At 39.6% G+C, this 20,694-nt stretch overlaps 1 protein-coding gene across 1 annotated transcript in view; it reads right to left on the bottom strand.

The window, feature by feature from the left end:
* Positions 1 to 3,188: 3,188 nt before the first annotated feature.
* The window catches only part of CWH43 (cell wall biogenesis 43 C-terminal homolog), a 59,646-nt gene continuing 42,140 nt past the window's right edge, over positions 3,189 to 20,694 (bottom strand). The window contains 4 exon segments of the mRNA XM_061191380.1: positions 3,189 to 3,267; positions 6,784 to 6,939; positions 11,723 to 11,784; positions 17,590 to 17,734. Of these exon segments, the coding sequence (XP_061047363.1) occupies positions 3,189 to 3,267; positions 6,784 to 6,939; positions 11,723 to 11,784; positions 17,590 to 17,734 (442 nt within the window).

Raw genomic sequence — 20,694 nt, 5'->3', positions numbered from 1 at the left:
ATTATCCAATTTCCAATATTTAGGGATTTCTCATTATCTTTTTGTTATTTAAGCTTAGTTTCATTGTCATTAGAGAATATACTCTGTATTAATTCAATAATTGACATTTGTTAAATTTTGCTTTTTGCTCCAGCATATGGTCAGTTTTGGTAAATGTCCCATGTACACGTGAATGAGTAATTTGAAGTTACTTGGGACACTCATTGTTCTATACATGTCAGTTAGGTTAAGTTCATTGTGTTGTTTAAACTTTCTGCTTGCTCTGTCATTTACTGAGAGAGGTGTACTGAAATCTCCGCCTCAGATAAGCCACGTGAGTTGGAAAGTAAGGTCCTGAGCGCTTGATGAACAAGAGAGAGACTGAGAAAAAGAGCTAGTATCCACTTTGCATTAGAAATGAACAGAAATTTGGGGGAGCTGTGGGAAACCAGAGAAGATGAGAGGGAGATTCCTAAACTTCATGATGTGGAAGAGACAAAAGATTTGTAAAACAAGGGAATATCTAATTCTACTTGAAGAGGTTTTGAGTTTTTATAATTTAAACCCTTCTGTCTTTCTAAATCTTATGCTACCACTAAAACACATGGTGAGAGTAGCTTTGCTTTACTTGGTTTGTTTTGAGGAACCCAAGGAAAGAACAGAGACCTCCGTTGGCTTGGCACAGTCAGAAGCAGCCCTTGCCTCTGTGTATTTGCCTCCCCAGAACTTTGGGAAATTCTGAGCACCTGCTGAGTGCCAGGCACTGCTAGGTGCATTAAGTGCATCCTCTCCTTGTACTGCAGCATAATCAAAGTGTTAGAAATGCAAGCGCAAGACCATCTATGAACTGAACTATGACAGTGGAAGGAGATCTGTGTGAGGGGTGACCACAAAAATGTCACTTGCCCCTTAACTTCCCACAACTGACAGAAGTTTGGGAGAGGACACTGTCTTCTGGAGAGAGTGGCATGGGGGTTCTGTCCATCTTATCCAGAGCTAAAGGGTAAAGTGACCCCAGTTGTCATCTGGATTACATGACCTTGCAGTATTGTTGTTAGGAGATAATGTTGGTAAAGCACTTGGCTCAATAGAGCGTCAATAGTCAATAGTTACCATTCAAGATGTCTCTGTATCTTTTTGTTTCCCAAACTTGGTGATGAGGATCCAGAGAAAAGGGCAGTGTCTTTTTCACTTAAGTGATACCTCCTATCACCATCACATGCCCAGTGCTGTACTATGGATATAATAGATGCTAAGTAAATATGTTTGTTGTTGCCAGGTTCCCAGAGTTCCCTAAATGTGAATAGTTTCAAGGGCTGTGTTAGTTATCTACTGATGCAGACACACAAATACAGATGGTCCCCGACTTACCATGGCTCCACTTAGGATTTTTTGACTTTACGATGATTCGAAAGCAATATGCATCAGTAGAAACCACACTTGGAATTTTGGATTTTGATCTTTTCCCAGGCTAGTGATATGCAGTACAAATACTCTCTCGTGATGCTGGGCAAGGCAGTGAGCCGCAGCTCCCAGTCAACCACACGATCACAGGGTAACCCACACTTACAACCACTCTGTACCCAGATGACCATTCTGTTTTTCACTTTCAGTATAGTATTCAGTAAATTACATGAGATTTTCAGCACTCTTTATAAAATAGGCTTTGTGTTTGATGATTTTGCACAACTGTAGCTAATGTAAGTGTTCTGAGCACCTTTAAGGTAGGCTAGGCTAAGCTATGATGTTTGGTAGGTTAGATGTATTAAACGCATTTTCAACTTACAATATTTTCAATTTACATGGGTTTTTCAGGACATAACGTCATCATAAGTTGAAGAAGATCTGAACACAGATGGCTTAAAACAACAGTTATTATCTGTTAAGGATTTAGGAGCAGCTAAGCCAGGTGATTGGACTTGGGTCTCTCATGAGTGGCAGTCAAGATGTAAGCTAGGGCTGAAGTACAATCCGAAGCTTGGCTGAGGCTGGAGGTTCCGCATCTAAGGTAGCTCACTCCCATGGCTGTTGGCAAGAGGCCTCAGTCCCTCCCCACCTTTCCACAGGGCGGCTCATGATGGGGCACCTGGCTTCTCTTAGATCCAAGAGGATGAGACTGAGGCAGAAGAAGCCATCATCTTTTAAAACCCAAGCTTAGAAGTCACATGCCCTCTCTTTCACATTATTCTCTTAATCAAAAATGAGTCACTAAGTCTAGCCCACACTCAGAAAGAGACCAGTCAGGCCCCACCTTTTGAAGGAAGTGCCAAATCACTTGTGGACATATTTAAAACCACCACAGTATGACATCGTGTTTTGCATATGGCGATGTGCTCAACACGTTTTTATTAAATAGATCCCAGGAACCTCCTTAGATTGTGATATAAAACCTTTGGAAATTCTCTTAGAATTTTTATCTCTGCCCCAAGAGATCAAACAACGTTCAGGGCCTTTCTAGCTCCAAGATGTAATGTGTGCCCCCCTGAACAACATTCAAACCACTATTCCTCACGGAGATAATGCTTTTGGGCTGAATTCTCCCCATCACCTACCTGCTTGGCTCTAGGGAAGAAAATTCTCTCTGTGGGACCCCTCTGTGTGCCAAGGTATGTTCCCTGACAGCTGGTGGCCTGACTGACTGGAGACATCAACAGAGCGTGTCCTGTACAGCCAGGGAGTGATGCAAACCTGGAGAAGAGACACGACGCTATCATAGCTCAGGGAAGGATGGCAATGGGCGTGCTGCAGCTGCTGAGTCAACAACAGTTATATGTACACATTATTCTTCTAACAATTAGACTTAATCTTTAAACATTTTTTTCCCCTGCTTTGTTCCAAGAGGGATGTAAGGCTGCTTGATTTCTGTAAGTAATCCTTCCAGCTAGTCAAAAAATCCATTTCCTATTTTTAAGCATTAAAAAGGTAAGACATTTTTGTTTTTTTCTCTCTCATGGTAAAACTTTCTTAGGTTACCCCACATTCTATTTTTTGTCAAATATTTAAGAAAAACAATTTGGAGAAATGCTTGTATTTAGCAATATATGTTATAAATTGATAGAATTTCCCACTGCATAGATACCATATTTTTTCAAAATCAAGGGTTTTTTTGTGTATAGCTTCCCACTTTAGTTCATCTCTTCTTCTTATCTTTAATTATATTTTTATTTCCCTTAGGATTGTGTGGTCAATGAATTCCTGTTCTAAATAGTTCATAAAAAGTATTTGGGAGTACTCATATGAAAATGATGATTGTTCTCAAAATTATGTCCTTCTTTGTAAGATCCAAATCTAAAAAAAAAAAAAAAAGTAATTGATATGTAAAAACTATTCCAAAAGATATGTTCTTATGTGAAATTTAACCATAATCTATTGTGGTTTTACTTATCTATCATAAAACCAGGAGAGATATGATTAATTTATAAAATAGCAAATGAAGAAAAAAAAAGGATTCATGCCTATGGAAAAGGCATACTAAATTTTAACCTTCAAAGTCCTCATTCCATGATTATGGATCATTCCAAAAGCACAACTGTTTGAGAATTATTGGCTGAAAACATTTGTGAAAAATAAGTCTGGATTTTCTCCCTTTCTCAGTGGGAATAATATCCATTTTATAGGTGAAGGGATGTTATTCATGTTATATTTACTCATCTATAAAATCTATTTTGGTAAAATTGCAATTTCTAAGGCTTCTACAGTGCTCAGGTGCTACAGATTAATGATTTACTTTGCCAATGAATAATTAGGTAATTATATAGCTCTGGTTGGTATGATGAAATACAAAAGGCACTGGAAAGGAAGCTATGACTTCCTTTTCTTAATCAGCAATTGCAATATCCAAATGACTACAATAATGTAGGAGATAGGAGATCTGTTTACTTTGTCATCTCAAAACAACAATAAGGGATATTAAATTTTACATAACCTTTCACTGTACTATTCCATGACTAGAACCGAGTACTAAGGAAGAAATCAAGGATATACCCAAAGATATAGAGTCCCTGGAAGACTTTCTGTAATAATGAAAGGCTACATGTGCAATAAAACAATTGGTTAGCTAAGTTTGGTATATCCATACAATGGAATATTATGCAATCATTAAAGATATTTTCAGAAGAGTATTTTATTATTGAAGGAAGTTCATCATATACTGTTTGGATGTAAAAAAAATCAGATTAACAAATAGAATGAACACACATACACATATATATGTTTCATACATTTACAAAGTTGGGATAATTGTGTGATATATAGATATATATGCATATAAAAAAGCAAAGATGTATCCAAAAATATTACCAGTGATAATCTTTGAATTGCTTATCTCCCCACTAAAACATAAGCTCCACAGGACAAAGATTTGGTCTTATTCACCACTCTGTCCTCAGTTTCCAGCATAAGGCCTAGCATGGTACTGGCATCATGGTACTTAATGGCTGTTTGTTGAATTAAGGAATGGGATTTTTTGTGATTCTTTGATTATTTCTATTTTATAAATTTGCATATGTATATATTTTATAAGGAATTTTAAGGCAGACCTTCTACTTATGCTTCTGTTATTTTCATAATTAAACTGAGTGAGAAAGCAGATCGAGCACCCTTCATGGTTGGTGTGGATCAATCTGCAGCTGTGATTAGCCAAAAATATTTTATTTGGACTTCTCCACACTCCTGATATGAGAATAAGGAAACAGGAAAAATTTTTTTTCTTCCCAGATCTTTGAGCTTCCATTTAAGAAGTCACCTCAGGGCTTCCCTGGTGGCTCAGTGGTTGAGAATCTGCCTGCCAATGCAGCGGACATGGGTTCGATCCCTGGTCCGGGAAGATCCCACATGCCGCGGAGCAACTAAGCCCGTGCGCCACAACTACTGAGCTTGCGCTCTAGAGCCCGCGAGCCACAACTACTGAGCCTGCGTGCCACAACTACTGAAGCTCGTGCGCCTAGAGCCTGTGCTCTGCAACAAGAGAAGCCTCCGCAATGAGAAGCCCACGCACTGCAACGAAGAGTAGCCCCCGCTCGCCACAACTAGAGAAAGCCCGCGGTGCAGCAACGAAGACCCAATGCAGCCAAAAAAAAATAAACAAATAAATAAATTTATAAAAAGGGCTTCCCTGGTGGTGCAGTGGTTAAGAATCTGCCTGCCAATGCAGGGGACATGGGTTCGAGCCCTAGCCCGGGAAGATCCCACATGCCGCGGAGCAACTAAGCCCGTGCGCCACAACTACTGAGCCTGCGCTCTAGAGCCCATGTGCCTAGAGCCCGTGCTCTGCAACAAGAGAAGCCACCACAACGAGAAGCCCGCACACTGCAACGAAGAGTAGCCCCCGCCTACCGCAACTAGAGAAAGCCCATGCGTAGCAATGAAGACCCAACGCAGCCTAAAATAAATAAATAAAATAAATAAATCTATAAAAAAGAAGTCACCTCAGTCAACAAAAGGAGGGAAGCTTTCTATTTTACTTCTACTGTTACTGATAAAAATACTGTTGCTGCTATTGCAGCTACTGGCTCTGGAGGATTTACCATGCACTATTTTAGGAACTTTGTGTGTCATTCAAACCTCAAAAAAACTTAGGAGTCAGGCACTACTATTTTTCCCATTTTGCAGATGAGATTTGAAGCTTAGAGAGGTTAAGCAACTTGCTCACAGTTGCGCAGCTGATCACTGGCAAAAAGTGAAGGTCTGAACTGGGCAGCTTTTCCCCAGAGCCCGTGCTCTTCACAGCCACATTGCAGTTACAAAGGGCAAGATCAAATACAGTGACTGAAGCAAATCAAGACTTGGCTATAGCTCTCCTTACGTCTGCTGCCTACACTTTGATACAGTTTTTTCTTGTAAGGAGAGACAAGGAAGAAAAAGAGAATGGATAAATGTCATTTCCCCCCCAAACAAAATGACATCTGAGAAGTTTCTATAGCTACTAGTTGGTAAAAGTAGTAGAAATGTCAAATAATACTAACAAGGTATATGACACGTTCTGGGTCTGGTTTGAGGCAGACATTTCCTCTCATTATCCAGTCATGGGAGGAAAAAAGAGGAACTACTCCAAATCACATGTTTTGCTGCAAATAGATTTCTCAGATAACCTCTATTTAAAACTAAACAACACCCAACATATTTCAGAGGGTAGAGTATCTGTAATGGAAATAAATAATCCACTCTCCATAGTCTCAATTCTTACTGCACATTAGAATAACCTGGAAAGATTATTTTTTAACCCAAAGCCCCTGTATCACCAAGAGGTTCTGATGAATTGGTCTGGGGTGGGACCCAGGCAGAGGGAGTTTTTAAAAGCGCTCCAGATGAGTCTAAGTGCAGCCAGCGCTGAGAATCACAGCAACCCAATGATGCTAACAGGCTTCCTTCCCACTTGTTGGCTCTGTCACTTGACCAGCCACGTAACCCTGATGAAGTTATGTTCCTCAGCCTAAGCTTCCTTACCTCTAAAATGGGGATAACAAGAGGACTGATCCAATGTGGATTAATCGAGACAACACACGACACATCTAGAACAGGGTCTAGGACACAAAAACACTTTAATATTAGCTATTATGATGGAGATGGTGCCATTGATCTTTTTTGCCTGAGGTTGGGACTTCAACACGTTTCTCTATCCCAGAAAGCAGGGATCATAACTTCAACCCAAGTAGGATGTCATAATCTTTACCAGGAGCTCCCTTAACATGAATAAACCTCTAGAACCAAATCTAATTTGTAGCTCATTGTGAGGTAATATTTAGGTCCCTAGAGGGGATGGACAACCTCACAGCTGTAGTTCACAACATAAAGGAACTCACTCACCTGGGATTGAAGTGAATTTTCTCGGGAACTTCCCTGGGGTCTGTGACCACTTTCTGGTTGTCTCTATAATTAATGGGATCATCAGGGATCCTAAATTCGGCCATCTGAATTTCAGAGTCACTCAGCTCAGCATGGGAGATTCTTGCATAACCCAATCTGTGGCAGAAACAAATGGTTTGTAAAGATTTTATTATCATACAGAAATCTGATGAGATCTAGTATTATAGATAACACCTTCATTATTAAGCCAATTTCCCATTTCTAACTCTACTCTGTATATCACTAGAATTAACTTGATTTATTACTCTAAATATTTATCAAAATATTGCTTTTATGATATAAGTGAATAAGGAATATGCACATAGGTTTAATTAACTAAACATACTTGGCAAACTGACTCTACTTTATTACACTAATGAATATTCTGTCTGTACAAATTGCCTCTCACACATTTGTTTTGCGTCAATAGCAGGAATTCTTCAGAATGACAGGAGCATAGGCCTAAATTCTTTCTTACCTTAAAAAATCCAAATACCTCATGCACATTTTCATTCATATTGAAACATCTAAAATAAAATATTTTTAATGACTGAAAAATTGCACAATTTTCATGTCTGAAAAAATTGTACATCTTGTTTTTGCTTACATCTTTTGGTTCTCCAGGAAATTCAAAGCATTTTGTAGATGTTATCTATTTGGATAGTTATCGAGAAGCTCACATGGAAAAATGGGGGAACCATGAGCAGCCAAGAATTCATTTTATTTTATTTATACTTTGCCTCTTAAAAAATGTCAGCTTCAGTCATTCATTTATTTAAAAAACAAATACATAGCCAGTCCCTACTACATGCAGGCATTGTTCAGGTACTGGGGATAAACAGTGAACAAAACGAAGGTCTTGCCCTCATAGAGCTTTCATCCTAGTTGGGGAGAACAAATTAAATATGTATATATGTATGGTGATCAGTACCCAAGTACTATGGGGGAACAAGCAGAGTACAGAGGACAGGGCATGCTAGGTGGCAGAGGCTGTTATTTTATAGTGGATGGTCAGAGCATAACTCTCTGACAAAGTGACATTTGAGCAAAAAGTTGAATGAGGTGAGAGAGCAAACCATACAGGTATTGGAGGAAGGGCGTTCTAGGGAACGGGAACAGCAAATGCAAAGGTCCTGGGGTAGAATGTGCTTGGCTTTTCTGAGAACCAACTCCACAATGACTGGAGTGGAGTGCATAGGGGGAACCTGAGTTTGCACGGGGGTGGGGGCAGCAGATGATGCAAAGCCTTCCTGACAGACTTGAGATTTTCTTCTGAGAATGAAATGGTAATCCAAGGAGTTTTGTGCAGAGATGCAGTGGCTACTGTGTAGAGAGCAGACTCCAGGGAAAGGGTCAAAGCAGAGAGAACAGTTAGGAGGCCACTGCAACAATTTAGGTAAAAGACGATGGGGGCTTGGGCCACGGTGGCAGTAGGAGGAACACTTAAAACCTGTAACTCCATACAAAATAGACAGAAACCCAGAGCTGGAACCAGCGGAGGCAGCAAATCTGCCCACCAGAGCAGGTAAAAGAAGAGCTATGATGGCATCAGATGTGGGTCTGAGTTGTCTGACAGGTTAATGCATTTGTCTAAGCTCAGGTCCCAAATCTGTGCAGTTCCCTGTAATTCTATGTCACTGCCTCTAGTAAATCTAGGTTATTTATTTCCCAAATCTCTAAGATCAAAGTTCTAACCCATTTCATAGACACAGCCTTCAAAAAGTCCTTGACGATAAGGAACCTGACAATCCAAATCTTCTACTAAAACAGGGACTCTCTCGTTTCTGTCCAGTAAATATTTATTAAGTGCCTACTGAGAGAGGGCATTGAATTAGATGGTCAAGGTAAAGTTTATAGAATTGGTTTTGTGGACAGAAACTGAATAACAGTAGTCCTAACTTCATTAATTTTGGTATTTTCAAAATTACCTTCCTGTCTGTTACAGACTAAACATCTGTGTTCCCTCCCCCCAAATTCATATGTTGTAGCCCTAACCCCCCTGCCCCAGTGTAGCCATATTTGGAGACAGAGCCTCTAAGAAAGTAATTAAGTTAAATGAGTTCATAAGGGTGGGTCCCTGATCCAATAGGATTAGTGTCCTTAAAGAAGAGATATCACAGAGCATGCATGCTCTTTCCCTCTGTCTCCAGAACCATGAGAAAATTAGTTTCTGTTGTTAAAGCCACCCAGTCTATGGTATTTTGTTATGGCAGCCTAAGCAGACTATTATACCATCTCTGACAGTCATAGTCACTATATGTATGTGTGTATATATATATATCTCCAAATATTTCTAAATATACACATATATTTGCCATCCCACTCTCCTAAGGAGAGACAAAGAAGGTCTTGGGCCACAAATGTACAAACAGAGCCCAGTGATTAACTATTATGGGCACTGGTACTATAAATAACCCTGTCCCTTGGCACTAACAATTTTTACATCTTGAATATATATCTTTTTCAGTCTATACCATAAACTGTCTTCTAGAAATTCTAATAACCCCATTAAAGCAACCACTTTAATATGAATTTAAACAGAAGCAGTGTTTTCAATCTGAGATATCATATACTTTACAAAACTAGCATGCTCCCTCCCACCTTAATGTTTTGGAAACACCAAAATAATAGTCAAGCTATCTGTCCTGCAGCCATATGGGCATGTGTTGGGTCTTTAGAGTTTCTGAATTATTAGTGTAACCGGAATGAGCTTAGCATCTCAGGGGCCTCCCTGGCCACCTCAGTAAGCATATGAACCAATGAAATTATCCAGGAACCAATTTACTAAGTAATATCCAAAGTCCTTCATAAGAGTCCACAAGACCTGCTCCCTTCCCTCGCTGCCCACACACTCCCCACTTACCTCCTTTACCTCCATCTCCATATACACACTCCTGCCCCATGAATATCACTTTTCTTCAAAAACAGCAGCCCTCCTGCCTTTGGGCTTTTGCACTAGCTGGTCCCTCTACCTGGAAAGGTCTTCTCCCAGACAGCCACATGGGCCACTCCTTCAAATCTTAGCTCTAATGTCAACTTCTCATTAATACCTACCCAAGCCCCTATTTACAACTGCATCCCATCTCCATATTCTGGATGTTCCTTATCCTGCTCAAGTTTTCCTCACTATAGTTATCACCTCCTAAAATAAGACACAATGGAATTATTGACTCCATCATTCCAATCATTGTCTATCTTCCCTCAGCCAGTTGAGGGATGCTTCTCTGAATGTTCACTGCTATACCCCTGGTGGCTGAGATACATTATGCTCCATCAATACTTGTTGAATGGCAAATGGGGTAAAGAACAGTAGAACCTACTGGTTTGCTTTCACCAGACTGTGACTCATAAGTGAACAAGCCATATCTCCAAAGGGAGAGAAGTTGACCCTGTGATTCTATATCATCTCCAGAAGGCAATCATTTCTTTCATCAATGTAGATCACAGATCTTAGAACAGAAGGTTACCTAAGAGGTGATCAGTTCCACACCAGCTCCCCTCTTCAGGCAGGCAATGCCAAGATGCCTCCGGGTGATGAACTGCTCTGTATGGAGGAGGAACTAAGGCCCAGAGAGGTCCATCCTAGAAGCCCCCACTGTCCCACAGTTCCCAGCACTGCCCCAAGGAGGGTAGTTAAGAGTCCTCAGGTCAAATAGCTCCAAACAGATTCTGTACTAACGGAATTTCAAGATGAGTTTCAGGGATGGTCTCCAGCATGTTGCATCCACTAAAGAACCCTGTAAGTGGAGGGGCCTGTGAATCCATCACTGTCAACAAGATCTGTCCCTCCTTACCTCTCTCACATCACCTCCCATCTCACTCTACTCCAGCCATGCCGGCCTCCTCACTGTTACCCAAAAATACCAAGCGTGCCCTCCTCAAACTCTTGCACTTCCTCTTCCCTCTGCCTGGATGCTCTTCTCAGGATGTATGCAGGCGGACTCCCCCTCATTCGGGCTGCTGCCTGAACAGCACCCCATCAGAACAGTGACCCTGCCCACCCTCGGCACTCCCCATCCTTCTTACCTGGCTTTATTCATCCTTCTCATCACATTTATCACCACCTGGCATAGTCTATTCCTTACGTGCTTACTTTCTGTCTCTTTCCACTGGAGTGGAAGCTCCATGAGTCAAGGATTTTATTTTGTTCCTGTTATATCCCCAATGCCTAGAACAATGCCAATCATGTAATAGGTATTTAATAAATACTTGCTGAATAAGTGACTGACTGATTAGTCCCTTTTTTGATATTAAACTGCTCTTTGCTTTGTTTAAAGCAACACTGCCTTCAAAACAGATTTACACAGTTACGTGTTTGAATTTTGAGATCTTTCAGCTACAGTATTTTCAAATTTTTATATATATATGGATAATATTTACTTTTTGATATGGGATGATATGGGGTGATATTTTTTAAAAGTATAATCTGCCTTGAGAGCTCACCACAATATAGTAGTGGCTCCAACAAGGTAGTTACCTTACCCAAGATTACATGATTAGAAGCTGGCAAAGCTGGAACTCAAGCCCACGGTCCATGCTGTTTCCACCATGGCATACAGTCAAAAATGGTGCCATTCCTAACATGTACTGACAGTTACATAATTATCATGCTTAATAACTCACACAGTATCCTCTTTGCATAATTAAACTTAATTCGCTTAACCATTTACTCCTTCTTAAATCATTAGGCTATACATTGAAAAAAATGTTAAACTGGGTAACTCGTCAAATCAATGTTTATGAAAAGTAACACAATTAACTAATTGCTTCCAGAAAGTTTTTCCTTCCAGGATAGACCCAAAAGATCACAATAACAGTAGATTAAGAAAAACAACAATCCAAAAAAAAAAAAAGAAAGAAAGAAAAAGAAAAAAAACAACAATCAAACACCTATGCTTACTTGATCAGCCCTCGATACATAATGTATTCACACCATCTGTCTTGATCTGTGCTGTCAATATCCTAATAATGAAGAGAGAAGAGAATGTTTAAAGCATTAAAAACGGTGCTGTATTCTGAATTGCCAAGAAAATGTGTGAGCTACAGTAATAAATATGCCTTTCTTTTGTGCCTGCTATTTTCTCTGCCTGACTCCTACTGATTTTTTAAGGTCAAAATCATTTATTCGTTCTATAGATATTTTTGGAGCACCTACCATATGCCCATCTAGCCCCAGTATGAGATGCTGGGAGTAAAACATGAAGGTGGTCTAGAGAGGGAGTTAGGCAGCAATCACAACACGGTACTGGCTCTGCACAGCTTTCCAAGTCTCTCATCCCAAGCAGAATTGACTGCATACTCATCGGTCATCCTATGTAGTCCTTTATGCGCACCAGCTACACCACTCTGTACAGTTAATTGTTTAGATGTCTCCGCTCTCCCCTTCCTGAGCAGAAAGACTCAATCACCTAGGCTCCCTGGCTCCTGGCAGGAAGACTGGCATTTGGCAGGAGCTCAGTCTGTTTGTTAAATTGAGTCACTGGCAACACACGTTTCAGAAGTAATCATGAGTCTATTTGACGTTGAAAGCTTGAGACCAGCATTACTTTTCATCAGAAAATCAGAACATAAACATTTTTTTCTATAATGTGTTGGCAAAACTCTAAATATGGAGCTTTTATATTAAAGAAATATTCATTTTCTTCTTTTAAAAAATATACCTGACTTTTGACTATCTTGACTAAATTTTACTATTAAAATTTAATTTAAAAAATATTTTTAAATCACAAAGAACACACCACAATTTATTATGTATGAATTTTTTTTCTTAAGCTTGGTGGTGGACACATGAATGCTTGTTAATTAATCTTTACTATTACTTACATATCACACACATATCAACTATGACTTTTGTATACATGGAAAAACTGTAATACATTTTTAAAATTAAATTTAAGAAGTTTAATGATGACAAAAGGCAAATAAATTCTGAAGGTACGGCTCTGGTTTGCCTTGGAAAGAGATAAAAATTTAGTCATTCAACTGTATATAGTGGGGTTAATCAACTATGAATACGTTTTACTATCTTTTTATTTTATTAGGTTTTAAAAAGTTGCTCTCAAATTTTAAGACTACGGAATTTAAATATTCATTTCTTAAAGAGAAATATCTGTTCACTCAAGCATTTATGATTAAAACTCCTCTCTGCATTAATAAAGTTCCTAATAGAAAAAGTTATATGAGAATCCACTGCAAATCTTTTTTTTTTTTAACATCTTTATTGGAGTATAATTGCTTTACAATGGTGTGTTAGTTTCTGCTTTATAACAAAGTGAATCAGCTATACATATACATATATCCCCATATCTCCTCCCTCTTGCGTCTCCCTCCCACCCTCCCTATCCCACCCCTCTAGGTGGTCACAAAGCACCAAGCTGATCTCCCTGTGCTATGCGGCTGCTTCCCACTAGTTATCTATTTTACATTTGGTAGTATGTATAAGTCCATGCCACTCTCTCACTTCGTCCCAGCTTACCCTTCCCCCTCCCCGTGTCCTCAAGTCCATTCTCTACGTCTGCGTCTTTATTCCTGTCCTGACCCTAGGTTCTTCAGAACCCTTTTTTTTTTTTTAGATTCCATATATATGTGTTAGCATACAGTATTTGTTTTTCTCTTTCTGACTTACTTCCCTCTGTATGACAGACTCTAGGTCAATCCACCTCACTACAAGTAACTCAATTTCGTTTCTTTTTATGGCTGAGTAATATTCCATTGTATATATGTGCCACATCTTCTTTATCCATTCATCTGCCGATGGACACTTAGGTTGCTTCCATGTCCTGGCTATTGTGAATAGAGCTGCAATGAACATTGTGGTACATGACTCTTTTTTTTTTTTTTTTTTAAACATCTTTATTGAAGTATAATTGCTTTACAATGGTGTGCTAGCTTCTGCTTTACAACAAAGTGAATCAGTTACACATATACATATGTTGCCATATCTCTTCCCTCTTGCATCTCCCTCCCTCCCACCCTCCCTATCCCACCCCTCTAGGTGGTCACAAAGCACCGAGCTGATCTCCCTGTGCTATGCGGCTGCTTCCCACTAGTTATCTATTTTACATTTGGTAGTGTATATATGTCCATGACACTCTCTCACCCTGTCACATCTCACCCCTCCCCCTCCCCATATCCTCAAGTCCATTCTCTAGTAGGTCTGTGTCTTTATTCCCATCTTGCCACTAGGTTCTTCATGACCTCTTTTTTTTTTTTTTTTTTTTTTCCCTTAGATTCCATATATATGTGTTAGCATACTGTATTTGTTTTTCTCTTTCTGACTTACTTCACTCTGTATGACAGACTCTAACTCCATCCACCTCATTACAAACACCTCCATTTCATTTCTTTTTATGGCTGAGTAATATTCCATTGTATATATGTGCCACATCTTCTTTATCCATTCATCCGATGATGGACACCTAGGTTGCTTCCATGTCCTGGCTATTGTAAACAGAGCTGCAATGAATATTTTGGTACATGACTCTTTCTGAATTATGGTTTTCTCAGGGTATATGCCCAGTAGTGGGATTGCTGGGTCGTATGGTAGTTCTATTTTTAGTTTTTTAAGGAACCTCCATACTGTTCTCCATAGTGGCTGTATCAATTTACATTCCCACCAACAGTGCAAGAGGGTTCCCTTTTCTCCACACTCTCTCCAGCATTTATTGTTTGTAGATTTTTTAATGATGGCCATTCTGACTGGTGTGAGGTGATACCTCATTGTAGTTTTGATTTGCATTTCTCTAATGATTCGTGATGTTGAGCATCTTTTCATGTGTTTGTTGGAGAAATGTCTATTTAGGTCTTCTGCCTATTTTTGGATTGGGTTGTTTGTTTTTTTTGATATTGAGCTGTGTGAGCTGTTTGTATATTTTGGAGATTAATCCTTTGTCAGTTGCTTCGTTTCCAAACATTTTCTCCCATTCTGAGGGTTGTCTTTTCGTCCTTTTTATGGTTTCCTTTGCTGTGCAAAAGCTTTTGAGTTTCATTAGGTCCCATTTGTTTATTTTTGTTTTTATTTCCATTTCTGTAGGAGGTGGGTCAAAAAGGATCTTGCTGTGATTTATGTCATAGAGTGTTCTGCCTACGTTTTCCTCTAAGAGTTTTACAGTGTCTGTCCACTGCCAATCTTGACACAGCTTCTGACTGTGACAGTGGAACCCAACAGAGTATTAAATAAAAATCAAATAAAATTCCTCTTACACACACACACACACACACACACACAAATTGTCTCTCTTATTAGGATACAATCTATTTTTTCTTAAATTTGCCAAATATCATCTTGTCTAGTATTCTTCTATACTTTATAGACCATATACTTACACATTTATCTAATGTGATTTGATACATACAGCCAGACGTACATAATACAAATATGTAGCTACCACTTATTAAGTGCCTCCTACATGCAAGGCTTAGGGCTTTTCAGGCATTACTTTAATTTCATCCTCAGAACAACCCTATGATACAATAGGTATTACTATCCCCTCTTTATAGATGTGGACATTGAGGCCCAGAAAGGTTAAATAACTTGCCTCAAGGTCACAAAGCTGGTAAATGTGGCACCAGGTAGGCTAGTGAGTGATGAGAGACTACATGGAGAGAGAAGCCCAGCCAACAGCCAGCACCAAGGCCCCAGACCAGTGAGTGGGGACATGTCAGACCTCCCCAGCCACAGCCACCAGCTGACTCCACGAGTGAATGCAGGCAAGAACAGAAAACCACTCAGTAGACCCGCAGAGTCATGAGGATATTGGACCATTGTTCTTTTTAAGCCACTAAGGTTTGTAGCTTACACAGTGATACACTAATAAATAACTAATGCAACCCCTGTGATTCCACTCTCCAGATTTTCCTCTTACTCCTCTGACTTCTCCTTAATCTCTTTTCTGAGATAATCTCCCTCCTCTTCCCTCACCCATCACCCCCATGGTAGCCACACTAAATGTGACTCTATCAGGAGTTTTCTTTGGTCTTCCTCTTGCAATTCTCTAACTCCATAAGCAATATCATCCCCTTCCATGGTTTTAATGATCACCTAGACGGTGGCAACCCCTTAATCTGTATCTCTAGTCCTGACAGCCCTTCTCAGTTCCAGATCCACATGTCCAGCTGCCTAATGGACAGCTCCACTAATATCCCACAGATGCCTCAACTCAGCCTAAAGCTGAACTCATCTTCTTTGCAAAACTCTTCTTCCTTATGTATTCTCTATAATAATAAGGGTCACCATCATAAACCCTCTGACCAAAGCCAAAATTAGGAGTCCATCTTGACTCCACTTCTGCCTTATCCACTAGGGCAGAGATTAACTCATCTCCCTAATATCTGCCTTGCCCCTCTTCCAAAGTTGTAGGATTTTTAGCTAGGTATAAGGGTATCAAGATTAAATATTGCATTTCTCAACTTCCCGTACAGTGAGGTATGGCCAATGACTAAATTCCAGTCAATGAAATGTAGGTAGAAGAGGTCAGTTTCCTGGAATTTACCTTAGAGATAACTTGCATATGCTCTTGGTCCCCTCTGTGTCCCTTCCTCCCTCTTGCGAACTAGAACAAGGATGCTGCCATCTTGGACCATGAGGCAAACTTGGGAGTGGAAGCCTTGTAATGCGGAGCCACAAGATAGAAGGAGCACACTCCCGATACCACAAAGTGCCGTACTAGTGGTGAATCACCTGCCCAGACTTTTACATAAAGAGCTATACTTCTCTTATTTAAGCCACTGTCGTTTTGTGTTTTCTGTCACATACAGAATACCTTCATCATACAATGCTCTCTCTCACCTGTCTTTCCAAGCACTTGATAAAATGGATAAGTTTTTTTGTTTGCAGATATTATCTCAAGACAATGAGGTAAAAAAAAAAAAGACATGTAAAGGACCAAGAAATCTACATAGGGCTTAACTAAATATAATAATTGTATTTCTCATTATAAACTAATGCATTTAACCTTCTAGTGTATATATGTCTCAAGGATTTGATTTGTCTGTCAGTTTCCCAGAGTATGATTATATCTGGATACACTGAGAAATTCAACCGTTTGGGACCTGAACAGGTAAGGACAAATTCAGTGTCATTTAGTGAGGCCCTGATCAGCCAGCCTCTCTGTATGCCATTTTATCTTTTACTCTCATCATGATTAACTTGTACAATGTGGCAGATTGTATTTTCTAAACATGGCTATAATAATCCACTTTCCATATGGCATTCTTATAATGTGACTTTGATACTCCTCTCATCTAGAGATGGGGTTTATGTTTCTTCCACTTGAATGTGAGCAGGCTTGTGATGACAGCAGAAATCACATTATATGACTTACAAGGCTAGGTCATACAAGGCAATACAACTTCTTCCTGGTTCTCTCAGGACACTCACTCTTAGAACCCAGCCATCATGCAGGAAAGAAGCCCAAGCAGCCCATGGAGAGAAAGCAGGACTCTGAGCCCAAAGCCCCTGCTGAGCTCCTAGTCAACAGCCCCACCAACTTGCCACTTATGTGTCATCTGCAAAGTGGCTCCTCCAGTCCCCAGGTGAGCCACCTAGCTGTGTGGAGCAGAGATGAGCTATGCCCACTAAGTCCTGTCCAAATTGCAGATTTATAAGCAAAGAGATGAATGCTACTTAAAGCCAGTATGTTTTTTGGTAGTTTTCCATGCAGCAGTAGATAATCAGGATACATATTACAATGTTGGGTTAGGTTTTTCAAAACATGAAGAAGAAACACTTTATTTAAGAAATCAGAAATCCTATTAAGATTGTGTTACCTTCACATTGCTACGTTCAATGAGCTGTAGATAATCTCTGGAACCAGGTGCTGAAGTGATATATCCCAGAAATATCACTTGCTCAGAGCTATTTTTCAGTAGTTTTGAAACAGCAATAGCTTGAAGTTTCCTATCGAGGTCATCTCTGAAAAAAGGCAAAAAGATACCTCTTTACTGTATTTGCAAAACAATTTTTAAAAAAATATTAGGTACCTAACTAAGTTCCCAAAGAATATCTTCAAACACTGCACAAACCCAGAATAATTCCTACTAGGACACATTGACTTAATGTTATGCAAATGAGCAAGACAGCTATAGTGCTGCAAATGAGCAGGCTGACAAACTTTTGACCAAGAACAATATGACCTTTCCCCACAAATAATTTGGAGTCGAGTGGATATAAATATCTTAAAACAGCAATTGCTCAACTTTTCATCAGAAGAAATTATAACAATAATCTAAGACCTGGTCATCAGTATTACAGCTAAAGATTAGTAGTTTAAAAAAAAAAAGCAAGGAGTACCGGTAAGAGGGAGAATCCTAACATTCACAGAACACACCAGGTTTCTTAACCTACTCAGCTCCTTCAACTGAACAGTTTCTGAAAGCCTCCCTGGCTCTCCTGGTCAAATACTGGCTAAGTGTGCTGCTTTTATCATGCTAAACACTGTAAGTGTGTAACTGAGACAATCAGGCAAGTACATCAAGACTCTGTGGGGTTTATAGTCAGTCTGTCTGGGGAAAAATAGGGACATCATATTTGCATGATCCAGCAAGAAAAACTGAAACCACTCTAGGTGTTTCAAACAAAGTGAATTTAATACAAGGGATTAGCTACTAGGTGATAGGAAGCCAAACAGGAATCAGTGAAACAACTAGAGTTTAGTAACAGTGAGAAACCACTACCACCTCTAGGGCTAGAGGGACAACAGGAAGAGGTGATATTCCCAGAGTCCACAAGCCAGTCCTAACTGGTGGGAAATGGTACTATGGAGGAGGCTACTCAGAAAGATCCAGGGCCATTGAAGGAGGAGTTGGAGCCACAGAAGAGACTTAGCTGCTGCCAGAGACAACAGAGAAAGAAGAGAGAGAGAATGAGGAGTACTCTGTCTCCTCCCCTCCTCCAGCCCTCCAGCCTTGCATTAGTGCGTCCCATTGGCTAAACCTACCCAGAAGCCAGAAGGCAACAGACTCTGGGAAATGCGGTTTCCTGCAATCTGTAGCTGGAAGGGAGCTGAACCAGGAATGGATCCAAAAGCAAATAGGCAGCAGACCAACACAGGCACTTACAGAGTAAGTAAATGACTGTTAAGAAAAATCAATGACAAAGGAAGATAGAGGGAGATCACCAAGAGCTGAGAAGACTGGAGAAACCTCATTGAGGTAGGATCAGAAGACAGGACTAAGCTTATCCATTCTTACGTATAGACAGCTGAGCACTATTAAAAGATGTCTCAAGAAACAGAAGAGTGAAAAGGATGACCATTTGCTAAACATCTTTGCCTAGATCCATTCCCAGCCCTTCTCTATGCCCTGGAGGCTGGTCTCTGCAGATTTCATCTCCTGGGCTTCCTTGTCTATTAATTTCCAGTGAGGTTTGGGTAGGAAAAGAGAGAAATTGGAGTATTTCTTTTTTTTTTTTTTTTCCACACACACACACACACACACACACACACACTGTATTTTATTTTTACAAGAGATAAATAGACTGACACCAAGCATTGTACATGGATGACCACAACAAAAGCAACAATGATTGCAATTACCAAACATGAAACACACTCATACTATGTCATAATATTGACATTCAGTCCAGTAATCCTCCACTGTAACAGCTCCTTTACTTTGCAGTGAAAATTGATTTGTATATTCTTTGCCTCTGAGTCCTTGTGGGATTTTTTCTTTTTTTAAATTCAAACAGAAAGTCACAAAAATTATACTCATCTTCATCAGTTCACTCAGTCCCATGTAATTAATTTTTTTTTCATCTTGATCTTTTGTTAGCACTTTTATGAGCTCATCAGTTTTTCATTAGAGTTCTGAAAATGCTTATTCATTCAGTTCAGTAGTACAGTCAGGTACCAGAAACCTGTACTTGTCAGAGTCTTTTCCATGAATTTCCTGAAGATGAAACCCTTTTATAGGAACATATTTACAAAAGCATCAGAGTACACCCAGAACTGTCTGTAAATGACAAAAGACTTAAACATGACCACGGTTAAAGATTTGATGAAAGTTCATAATAATGCAGTTGACAAGAAAATTAGTTATTTGTGAGATATACATTTTAAAGTAATAACTAGGATTATGACTTATAACATTATACAAGAACATATAAGATTTTTAGAAATTTCATGTAATGTCTGAAACATTTATATTAACATATTTCCATACAAATAACCCAATGAAAGTTTAGTATTAGTTGTTTTGTTTGTTTGTTTATACTGCAGGTTCTTATTAGTCATCAATTTTCTACACATCAGTGTATACATGTCAATCCCAATCACACCACCATCCCCACCCCACCACAGTTTTCCCCCCTTGGTGTCCATATGTCTGTTCTCTACATCTGTTTCTCAACTTCTGCCCTGCAAACCGGCTCATCTGTACCATTTTTCTAGGTTCCCCATACATGCGTTAATATACGATATTTGTTTTTCTCTTTCTGACTTACTTCACTCTGTATGACAGTCTCTAGATCCATCCACGTCTCAACAAATGACTCAATTTCGTTCCTTTTTATGGCTGAGTAATATTCCATTGTATATATGTACCACATCTTCTTTATCCATTCATCTGTTGATGGGCATTTAGGTTGCTTCCATGACCTGGCTGTTGTAAATAGTGCTGCAATGAACATTCGGGTGCATGTGTCTTTTTGAATTACGGTTTTCTCTGGGTATATGCCCAGTAGTGGGATTGCTGGGTCATATGGTAATTCTATTTTTAGTTTTTTAAGGAACCTCCATATTGTTCTCCAGAGTGGCTGTATCAATTTACATTCCCACCAACAGTGCAAGAGGGTTCCCTTTTCTCCACACCCTCTCCAGCATTTGTTGTTTGTAGATTTTCTGATGATGCCCATTCTAACTGGTGTGAGGTGAT

Source organism: Eubalaena glacialis, chromosome 5, assembly GCF_028564815.1.
Source record: "Eubalaena glacialis isolate mEubGla1 chromosome 5, mEubGla1.1.hap2.+ XY, whole genome shotgun sequence".
Taxonomy (NCBI): domain Eukaryota; kingdom Metazoa; phylum Chordata; class Mammalia; order Artiodactyla; family Balaenidae; genus Eubalaena; species Eubalaena glacialis.
The sequence above is the reverse complement of the archived record's forward strand: the minus strand, read 5'-3'. Positions and strand labels throughout refer to the sequence as shown.